Genomic DNA, 11,230 nt, shown 5'->3' with positions numbered 1-11,230 from the left:
TATTAAACAGATATATTTATTAAATAATATTTTAGTCACAAAACATCATTAGAAATGGAAGATAATAGAATTAAATTCATGCAAAATATTGGGGAAAAAAATTACCAACTACAACGTTTCAAGGAAATTTTATATATTTTTTGTTTCTCTTGATTTTTGCTATTTTTAAAAATTGTATAAAATATTTTTCCCAAAGATAAATTTGGGCTACTAATTTTTGAACTAGATTTGGCCTCAAGACTGACTATAATATTGTATAAATATTATATTGTAAAGCTTCCTATAGAAAACCTTAGTTTAAATGAGAGATTTGTTGGGAGGTGTAAATGCTGAGCACTGTGTATATGCTTGTCATTTATTATATTTTAGGCAGATGCACTGCAAAGAAAATGACTTGGTCATCCTAATCGATCTAAATGAAAGAAATCTTTCCAAACAGAGCTATTCAAACCATCAGGTGAAGGTATATTCATATCACAATATATATTGCAGCAAAACAAAATATTGCTATGTCAGATTTGTATGTGTGTATGTTTATACGCGCACACACACTTCGTTTTCATGAATTATTTTACATAATTGAGAAGCACATGTTTGGAAATTATTAATATTTATAAAATCACAATTGTATTATATTATTACATCATCCTTTGTGTGTGTGTGTGTGTGTGTGTGTGTGTGTGTGTGTGTGTGTGTGTGTGTTTATTTTTATTTATATAACATTTCTATATTGATTTATATTTATTAATGTGATTGTTTATTAATATGTATTACACATGTAATTCATTATATTAATCACATTACAGTTTGAATAACGTTGGTATTGTTATTAATTTGTTTAATGACTTTTCAAACTAATTAAAATCGTAAATAATTGTGTAATGCAAGAAACAACCAAAATCTAAAATGTAACTGGTCAATATAAATATAGGCCTGGCCTACTTAACCATTGCTTAAGATAAACGCTTTAAACAACTGTATTAAAAGAAACGAAAAGACAACTTACCTTGTCTATTTTCCCGTGAAATTTAGCGACTTATTATTGTTTATGGCCATTAATAATACATATTTAGATACTGTAGAACTGTATATTCAGTCGAACATAGACTATTGCCTCCAATACAGTAGATGCCGCTGTACCTTTTTTTCACCGAAAATATACAAGAATCGAAGAAAATAAACCCACACATGACATGTGAGAAGAAACACAACTGTGCCAATATAAGTTTTAATATGGATTTGGTCGTATATATCACCTAATAAAATAATGAGATCGCAGAAAAGCCGTACAGTTTTGTGCCACATGTGCGCGCGCTGACTTCCTGTCACGCTTCCAAACAGACAGATTTCCGATTGACCTCCTCAAAAACAGTCTATGATTTCTGTATAACGTTATTTAATTTATTTCACGATGAATCTCAGCGTGACTCTTAGGTCCTATAGTAGAGCTCGTGTGTGTCGGAATAAAGCGACTGTCTCGGTTTACAGAAGACTGTCAGATGCTCCTGAAGAACCTCAGTCCGTGAAAATACGCAGAGCTCCGGGGAATGCGACCATCCTGCTGTTCCCCGGGCAGGGCAGTCAGTTCGTCGGTATGGGGAGAGGATTGCTAAAGTATGGAAATGTCAAGGAGATGTTTTCTGTCGCTCAGAAGGTGCTAGGTTATGACCTGCTGTCTCTGTGCTTAAATGGACCAGAGAAAGACCTTATGAAGACTGTTCATTGTCAGCCTGCGGTGTTTGTCTGTTCTCTGGCTGCTGTGGAGAGACTCAACCATGAAAACCCTGCTGTAAGTTACAGTATATGCTATTATACTGCAGTAAGTCTATTAGGACTGGCTGTTGTAAATGTGTGGATGATGTAATATTAATATAAACTCTTCTTTTTAGGCTATTGAGAGCTGTGTGAGTGCTGTAGGTTTCAGTGTTGGTGAATTTGCAGCTTTGGTATTTTCTGGTGCAATGAACTTCGCTGAAGGTAAATTTTTTACAAAAATTAGTGCTTTTTGAATTGTATTTTTTTGCAAAAAGCTTGGTCATTTATCACCAAAATCAAAAGGAAAAATTGGTATGTTTGATCAAAGTATTATCTGTATTTTATGATGCATTTTTTGTTTCATAAAGTCAGGCATAAAGCTTCTGGACATTTAATTGCCTTATTACTATTAAGCACAAGCAAAGTTTATACACAGTCTAGACTATTGTGTTGTTATTGTAAATTACTTTTTAATAGTTTATTGAAGTAACACAGGCATTAAATATAAATCTTTACCCCAGAAATAATAGGTCCTATCTGATATTCGTCTCTAATTTAAGTCATTCTCATATTTATATTCTTTGACAACAATGTATTTACATTGTGATGTTATTTTAATATTAATACTGGAATAATATTGAGGACAATTCAAAGTAAATAATGTAAAATATTGGACCACAAGCTTGCAATTTAAAAAAGGAATTTAAAATTATTTTATATATAGACACTTGCACAGTTGTCAACATTTGAAGTGGATCAAAATCTTTAATCAAAGTTGTTCTAAAACTCTTCAACAACACCCATTTTTGTCTCAAGACTATTTGGAAAAGCTTTTTTGATGTTGTCTTATATATATAATTTTAAAAATCATATGTAGTGATATGTAATTGATCTATAAAGTAGCAAATGTTTTTTGATATACTATTTTACTTTTGAATAAAAAATATTGCTTAATCTTTACAATATTGAGAATTTTGGAGATGTCACACTAGGGTATGAATGCACAAATGGAAGTATGCTAAAGGACTTTTAATTTGTCAGTAACCTGGGTTAAGCGCTTCCCGTGAACTGTATGCCATTACAAAATCAGCACGTTTAAGGTCTGTTTTCTTTAAAAATCAGCGATCTCCACTGGAGTATTATCTGCTATTAAGTGGTTCTCAGATTGTACAAGTACAGCATTAAATTACATTTTCCCCGCCATGCCTTTAAAATATGAACATTTATTTTACCCCTGTATATTCAATTGATCTGTTGCGCTAGCCTGCCGATTCTGACAGGTGCGTGCGAGTAAACGGCTTTTTGTCTTGTTTTACGCTTGAGCAACTAAATGAATGCTAAAGTCTATTTAACTGATTGTATTTTAATTACATTACAACATTGATGCTGTAAAAAAGCCATATTAAATGGAAAAAAGTTACATTAATCATTCACAGGAAGTTTATCGGTATGGGAAGAAACACTAGGTCCGCATATACCCTATAATCTCATAATTAAATATATACATACCTATCATTTTTATTGTGTAAAATACTGTTATTGTTTGTATTGTTTTTGATAGTTAAGGCAATATATGACCCGAGAATATTATTGAAAAATTTTAGGACATCCAGAAAGATCAGCTGATCAGCTCCATTTGATCAGCTTATCACAATAGTGCTGTTTTCTGCCTGCAGCTTTGTTTGCGGTGAAGGTGAGGGCAGAGGCGATGCAGAAGGCCTCTGATCAAGTGTCCAGTGGCATGTTGTCTGTGATAGGTCGACCTCAAGCCCACTACAAACATGCCTGTGTCCGAGCTAGAGAGCACTGTGTTTCTCTTGGGATCCAAGACCCTGTGTGCTCCGTCGCCAACTACCTTTTTCCAGACGGGAGAGTCATAGCTGGACACAAAGAGGTATCATGTGAAATGTAAAATATAGTAAGCTATTATAAAAATCTAATATAAATAGTATTTGGTTATTTAACTGTCAAGACCAGAAAAGTGCTTCAACCCTTTACTGGGCGAAAAACAAATATAATAGCCTCTTTGACTTTGGTTACAATATAATTTTTTTAAAGTCATAAAAAGTCTGAAGGTCTTGTAATAACCCTCAGTAACACTCCTGAGTTTCCTAATTAATATTTAATTGAGTGCCCTAAAAGGGATTCTAAAACTAAATGCTAAATTTTTTGCAATACAAATCATGTTTTGTTAATCAGCTAAAAAATAATTTGAATAATGCCATTCATTTCAAGCAGATAAAACATGCTCAATGCACACAAATCATAATGACTGATACAGAATGAGAGACGCATTTTATTGTTTGCATTGCAATTTCACACACACTGCTGTATATTTGCACTTTAAAGGCATTTATTTAGGAATAATTGAGTGCTACTGTAGGAGTTTTTAGTAGTTTCATTGTTATAATAAAATACTGTTAAATTTAGTATATTTGAGAGAAATAAAATGCTTGTTAATAATATAATGTAATTATGTGTTAATAACATGTTTATAAAGCAAATATTGTACGTTACTTTGGTCAACTGGTTGCCTATTATAATTTTTTAGGGCTACAAAAGCGAATCGATTACTAAAAGCGTTGGCAATGATTCGTTGTGTCGTGTCGTGCGACGTAGAGACGATTTGATTGTTAAAAAAAAGCTTTAGTTGAGCGCGGAGCAGAGTGAACGCGCTCTGCCTCTCTCGCACACTGATGCCAGCAGATTTTGGCACCTCATAGACAAGACGAAGCAAAAAAAAAAAAACAGCCTAACGTTAGAAATATCTGTGCGACCCTAGTCTTCCAAGGTAGGGGAGCATTTCACACTAAATAAACTATTTCCAGTCCAAATATATATAAAAAAAAACTTAAATCAAGACTAGGCAATAAAAACGGCAAAAGAAAATGAAGTGATGCTTAAAACTTCTGTTTGAGATTATATCTCATTAAGATTACTTTTCTTACCCCATTGGCAAAAAGTATGTTTTAAGCAAACAATCACTTAATTTTGAGGTGGGTTTTTCAGAAAACAAGACATAATTTCTTATGCTAATTGATGTGTCCAGTATGTGTCTTGATTTAGGATTTTTTTGTAGATATTTGGATTAAAAACAGGACAAAACTACTAAGTTTATTTTATTATTATTATTATAACAGCTCAGGGATGTTCAAGGACAACATGTGTGTGCACTTTCTAAAGATTTTAGTTCTGTTATTGACTAAAGGGTTGGAAATGAATGCGTTTGGGTTTTTTTTCTTCCTAATTCATCGAGTAATAAAAAAATTAATCGACAGATAAATCGATTATTAAAATAGCTGTTAGTTGCAGCCCTATTTATTTTATTTTTTTTTACATATTTTTTCAATGTTAATTTGTACAATTTGAATTAAAATGGAAATGAAGCTAGTGACAACCTAGGAAGTTTTGGGTGTGTGTAATTTTTTGCTGTGTACACACATTCAAATATAAAATAAAAAGGCATTAAAGGTCCAGTGAAATTAAAAAAAAAAAAAAAAAAGTTTGTGATGTTATTAAAACAACCATATTAGCAGATTTTTTTAAAAAGGAAGGGGCTACTATATCTCCCCCCCTCTTTTCAGGTTTCAGTTGAGATTACGTCTCAATCGTAAACATCGAATAAAAACTGTGCATTTTAAAGCACTTTATCGGACCATTAATACAGGAATATTCCTATTTAACCATAATTCTCTTACACAGGCTTTGGATTTTCTTCAAGAACGTTCCAAAGAGCTGAATTTCATGAGAACTCGACTGCTGCCGGTCAGCGGGGCCTTTCACACCTCACTGATGGAGGCGGCAGTTGAGCCTCTGAGAGACGTCCTCAGAAAGATTGAGGTGCGGCGGCCGGAGATCTCGGTGCACTCCAATGTGGACGGCAAACGTTACATGCATGACAAGCACATTCGCAATCAGCTGGCCAAACAATTGGTGTCTCCGGTGAAATGGGAGCAGACGCTGCATGAGATTTACCAAAGAGCCCAAGGACAGGAGTTTCCTCACACATATGAGGTGGGACCTGGTAGACATTTGGGCTCGATGCTACAGAAGTGTAACATGAAGGCTTTCAAGAACTATACACATGTAGATGTTGCATTAGCTGAGGATTGATTTGCTTATGTGCAGTTAAACTGGTATATTTCAGATAAAAATGCCAAAAAAAATAAGCCAAAGCATTTGTTTTTTTAAACATTTTTTATTGCATTTGGTGTTTTGGAAAGTCCAGCTTCCTTTAGTAGAACTTTTATAGGAAGAGGTAATAATTCATTGGCCCAATTTTCCAGAAATAGACCCAACAAATAAACAAACAAAGAGAACAGTCTTAAACTTCTTGCAAAAATTTACTTCATAGTTATAAAAGAGAATGCAAAATAAGCGATTTCTTTAAAAAACAAAACAAAAATTAAAATAAAACAGGATTGGTTAAATTTGAGCCAAAGACCAGCTCTTGACCCCTCTGTCACATTCAGCCTTCATACTCATTCCAGTTTACAAGGAAGATAGACACAGTGACCAGTAGTAAAGCAGATGCCAGGGTGTATGTAGTGCTGCGAGACCAGTCAGAAACATGCAAGTTGGACACCTGAGGAAAGATTGAAAAAAAATATGAGTACTTTTAAAAAGTTGTTTTTTAGTCGCATATACATTTATGAATTATACATTTCTAGAAATACAGTTAATAAATTTAATAACTGTTTTTCTAGTTAAGAACCACACTAAAGGTTTGTACTGTGATATTGATATTGTGCTTTTTTAAGAAAAAATAATGCAAAAAAATAAAAATAAAACGAGTAGAAATACTGTCCAAAAGGGATTTTTCAGTGCAAAAGAGAAAAATTCCCTCTTTTTATTTTGCAACAATAAAATGATCAAATGTAATGGAAAGAACAATTATAATCAGGCTGTTCTCCGCCTAAAGAAACAGCAATCCACAAACCTTGTAACAAAGCTAAAATCCAAGAATATTTAGAATAATAATAAATGTTTACAAAACCTAAGGAGATTTCTGAAAAACTTGTACAAGTCGTTGTGTAAAAATAATAATACATGCTCAGATGATCAGGAAATTAAGCATTTTTTGGTAGTATATAGTTGTTGAAATCTATGAGATTCGAGTTGGATAAACCAATTGCAGAGAAGAGATTCTAGACACAATCTCAAATCTTAAAAATAACTAAAGTCCCGGTCCAGACAGTTTCTTAAATGAGTTCTATAAGGCTTTTAAGGACACCATTACTCCATTATTAGTTAATGTTTACTACTCAGCCTTCTATACAGGTACTCTGGCCCCTTCTTGGAATGACTCAACAATAGTGGTCATTTATAAAGAAGAGAAAGAACATTTTAAAATGTTACAAAATAGTACTTTCCATCAAAGACATAATAACGGTAATAATAATAATTATTACTATTATCATTATTATTATAAAAACCAACTATGCCATAGCAGTAATAAACAGCATGGTTATTCTTGTATTTTTTATCTTGTAAGTGCAGCTAAAGAACATACCAACTCCAAACTTTCAAACAGTGCTGTAGACTGGATTACAGTCTGTGTAACCAACATAACTTTTTTCATTGACTGATACATGTCTATTTTCAGACACAAAATAAACATTGTCCTTACCCAAGCTGCCCACTTTCTAGCCTCCTGACAGCCATTTTGAAGCTGTGGAAGCAACCAGGACGTCCTGAATATCGGCATAATCTTAGACCCCCAAAGATTAGCGAGGATTCTTCTTAAAACATTAAAAGAAATTCACACTCAATCAATACTGCCATATGCATTGCTTTAGGCACATTCATGTGACTGTAAACTCACCCAGAGAACACTCTCCTACTTAGGACATAAGGATAAATCCCGAAATTCAGGTTCTGCCATGGGACAGGCGGTTCTTGGCGCCATTTATTGTCCATTTCGTCCCCTATTTGAGCCAGCTGTCGTCCGATAGTCTGGGTGACTCTGATATTTGGATTTAAAAAAAACAGTTATTGTGGAAATGGTTTGAATATCATATCATTTCTATTGTTCAATATAATATTTATATTAAACTAGTGTTGTTATGTATACATGAATATTTTATTTATATAAATATTTATTTATTAATAGAATTTTTAAAACATGTTTTAACACATTTTAATCTGTGTTTAATCGTTTTTCTTATTTTTTCTCTTTATTTCATGTTTTATATATATATATATATATATATATATATATATATATATATATAATTTATTTTTTATTTTTTTGAGAGCGAGTAATTGTACAGAGTACACTCAGTAAATATTATATAAATACAAATTACTTTTTGGGGATGCAGTTAAGGTGATAAATCTTTTGACAGAATTGATCTAAACAAACAATTACCTCATATTGAATGCATAGAGATTACTGTGGTCAACCTCAGCAGGTCCAGCCTGCAGGGTTGTGGCGTTTTTCTGCTGTCTAGTTTCTTCCACCATTGTGTCCTGCAAGGTGTGAGATCATATTGATGAAACTAATTCATCCATTCATTTGCCTACTGTATATTCCACTTTTCCACTTCCTTTCTCAGCTGCGGTTCTTGATTTTGTTTGTGTGGAGCAAGAGGACTTTGTTATTTCGCCCTGCCCTCTTTTTTTTTCGTGTTGCCTCACGTGACTTAATATTTTTTCAACGAACTAGTATCGCTCTGTAAACACACAGAGCATGTGATCTGAGGACTTTGGGTGTGGCTTTTTTTGTGTCTGTTGCTGCCATAGTGTTCCAACATGACATCACCTCTCATACAATGGTGTTTTGAAAAACACCTGCAGCCATAAACACAACTTCCTGCAATGCTAGAGGGCTCTGGTCTCTGTGGAATTAAAAAGAGGAAGGACGTACACAGCTCAGAATACTCTAGAAAGATGACTCAGTCCTTACCGTGGGCCTTACTTTCACTATTGTGATGATTAAGATTCATCTCGGTTATTGATAGTGTAAATAGTGCGTTTATGGTTCATGGGGGTTTAGCAAATGAAAAACAAACGCTTTTATTCTCCTTCATGTGACTGTTGAAAACATCAGGTCTAATGCAAATCTTCATTCAAATCAGCCAAACTGCTAAAAGCTGGAGTGTTTTTCTGGACTATTACATTAAATGTCGAGGGAAAAGTTAGTTCCTTTAATGAATGTTGTGTTGTTAATCAACACAAGAAGTATTGTGTCAAAATAAACTGTGACGCAGAAATGTTTCAGAGAGCTCGATGAGTTCTGAGATCAGAAGATCTAACTTGATTACTTTCACTTAAAGTCTGTTCAGCATCTGATGTTTATCAAAACATTTTTTATTTTATTTAAATAGAAGTTCATCTCTAGATACCAAGAAAATTCAGTTTTTACATTTTTTCCAAAGACATGCTACTTAAATAATATATTTACTAAGATAAAACATTAATATATTACAAAGAATCCTGTTTCTATCATCACCTTACATGTATTTACAGTCAGCAGTGTTTCCATTTTGCTTGATAACAAAGGACAGGTGTATAATGGAAAACAAAAGCAAGATCATACCTTGTTTGTAGATTAAAACGGACGCCGCCCTGCAACATTTCAACATAGACGTTTGTGTTAAAGTCAGCTTGATCAAAATATGAATGATGAAAAATGAAAGGAATGAGCATTTTGGGTAACTTACAGCAGCGTCCTTTAATCTGCGTGTGTTGCTGTGATGTGTCTCAGTACAGTGATTACCTGCAGCCACGCCTGCAGGGTTTACACTCAGGAAGAAGAAGCTGCTGCTGCTGCTGCTGTCGCTTTCTTTCTGACCTGTAGAGGACAGTAAAGCAGCTGAGAGCACTGCATTTGTTCATTACTTACACACTCATGTGGGTTTGTTACCTCATGTCAGGTCTGTAGCCAGCCTGGTGAAAGGGAGGGTTCTTTTTTTTTTGTCTCCTTTTCTATTTAATTATGAGGTTTAAATACTGCATAAATACTGAAAGCTGAATTAGCTTGTCAGATGGTCATCATAACCACACGTTTTGATGTACCAAAAACATTTCTTAAGGATTTAGAATAGAAATTTGAAAACTATATTTATTTTTTAATGCAAATTTATCACATTATTATTATTATAAAACAATCGGAAGTGGTTTTAAGTGGAGTGGTTTTAAATTATAAACTGTAGCTTATTTTCGTTTATTAGGCAAATAGCGAACTGACCAGCACATTCAACCTTTCTCTGTCAGAATTTGAATTAAAAAATTATTAAAACATAGTAATAATAATTATTCATTTATTAATTTTTCTTCTGGTTAGTTCCTTATTTATCAGGGGTTGCCACAGTGGTATGAATCACCAACTATTCCGGCATATGTTTTAAGGCATATATTTTACCCTTCCAGCCAGATTTTCCTTGTAAAAAAGTACATTTAAAAAAATCTTGGATAACAACATTAGCCAATTAATTTAATTTAAAATACAATTAATTTAATATGGGCTGCTGTTGGTGTTTTACAACTTTTATTGGTCAATTTTTGTTTCAATAATAAGGTCTAAGATTTACAATTAAAGTCACTTGCAAAATGTTTTCTCTATTAGAAAACAATAAACTTGCGGAAGATGACTTTACTTGGTCTTAAAGCCTTTTTTGATGTGTTTCCTAAATTTATCATGGCATAGCAAACAAAATAGAAATGAGCTCAGGTATGGGACAAATTCTGGAACCTTGTTGTCAGTGAGGGGTGGGTATTTCGAACCACCCGAATCCCCCCTGGCTACGGGCTTGCACGTGTGATGGATACAGAAGACTTGCATCTCTAAACTCTGACGTTTTTAATCTCCTGTCAGTCTCTGGTAAGTAAATAATTTTGAAAATGCACTTGATATTTGTCTGTGGGTGTTTGAAAGGCAATAATAATGGCCAATAGTATTTTGTTTGTCTTTTATATGCAAAAATAAATAAATGTCCATCATGCATTTTAGCATGATTTATAGAATAATTGTTTGATGGCATCTTAAAAGACTTACAGTTCAGACCAATAGACTAATTAATTGTCATTTTAAACCCTTATTTTTTTTCCAATGCTTCAAACTGGTAACAAATTGAACTTTTTGATGCACTACATGGGTCAAAAGTGACCCGTTTAAGCTTATTTTTTCTATATCTATTTTATAGCTTGTGCATCAAAGGGTTGAAAACATTTTAGCAAGTACAAGGTCTAATCTGAAACGCTGATATGCTGTCAAAGATTTGTTTAAATTACACAGTATTTTAGTTTATCAAGAACTGCATGTTACTGAAGGGCAGTTGTATGTTACTGTATTGCAAAGCATTGTGAAAATTACTGTATATTTTACAGTAGATATATACATGTAATTCTGTAAATGCGTATACAGCAAGAGTAATGGTGCTGTAATTGCAAATACAGTAGTTTTGCTGTAATTGATTTACAGTAAATTACTGCCGAACTGCTGCCAGTAAGTTACTGTAAATCCTACAGCAAA

General features: G+C 33.3%; 2 protein-coding genes across 3 annotated transcripts; one reads left to right on the top strand and one right to left on the bottom strand.

Annotated features, from left to right (window-relative positions):
* Nucleotides 1-1,179: 1,179 nt before the first annotated feature.
* On the top strand, nucleotides 1,180-5,898 carry mcat (malonyl CoA:ACP acyltransferase (mitochondrial)). The gene is made up of 4 exons (NM_001045043.1): nucleotides 1,180-1,789; nucleotides 1,890-1,977; nucleotides 3,432-3,649; nucleotides 5,458-5,898. Exons 1-4 carry the CDS (start codon nucleotides 1,412-1,414, stop codon nucleotides 5,866-5,868), a joined length of 1,095 nt encoding a protein of 364 aa, NP_001038508.1. The 5' UTR covers nucleotides 1,180-1,411; the 3' UTR covers nucleotides 5,869-5,898.
* A 35-nt stretch (nucleotides 5,899-5,933) lies between these two features.
* On the bottom strand, nucleotides 5,934-9,469 carry bik (BCL2 interacting killer). Of its 2 annotated transcripts, none has more exons than NM_001045038.2 (6): nucleotides 9,420-9,469; nucleotides 9,296-9,324; nucleotides 8,126-8,226; nucleotides 7,580-7,720; nucleotides 7,385-7,496; nucleotides 5,934-6,340 (listed from the first exon to the last, which is right to left on the bottom strand). In NM_001045038.2, the coding sequence occupies exons 3-6, from the start codon at nucleotides 8,218-8,220 to the stop codon at nucleotides 6,224-6,226; spliced, it is 465 nt and encodes a 154-aa protein (NP_001038503.2). In that variant the 5' UTR covers nucleotides 8,221-8,226; nucleotides 9,296-9,324; nucleotides 9,420-9,469; the 3' UTR covers nucleotides 5,934-6,223. The 2 variants fall into 2 exon arrangements, with proteins under 2 accessions (NP_001038503.2, XP_087103278.1); XM_087247152.1 differs by having other exon boundaries at nucleotides 7,385-7,493.
* Nucleotides 9,470-11,230: the final 1,761 nt, after the last annotated feature.

This window comes from Danio rerio, chromosome 4, assembly GCF_052040795.2.
Source record: "Danio rerio strain M-AB ecotype USA chromosome 4, GRCz13ab, whole genome shotgun sequence".
In the NCBI taxonomy this organism is placed as follows: domain Eukaryota; kingdom Metazoa; phylum Chordata; class Actinopteri; order Cypriniformes; family Danionidae; genus Danio; species Danio rerio.
Note: the sequence above shows the minus strand (reverse complement) of the source record. Positions and strands in the feature narration are given on the sequence as shown.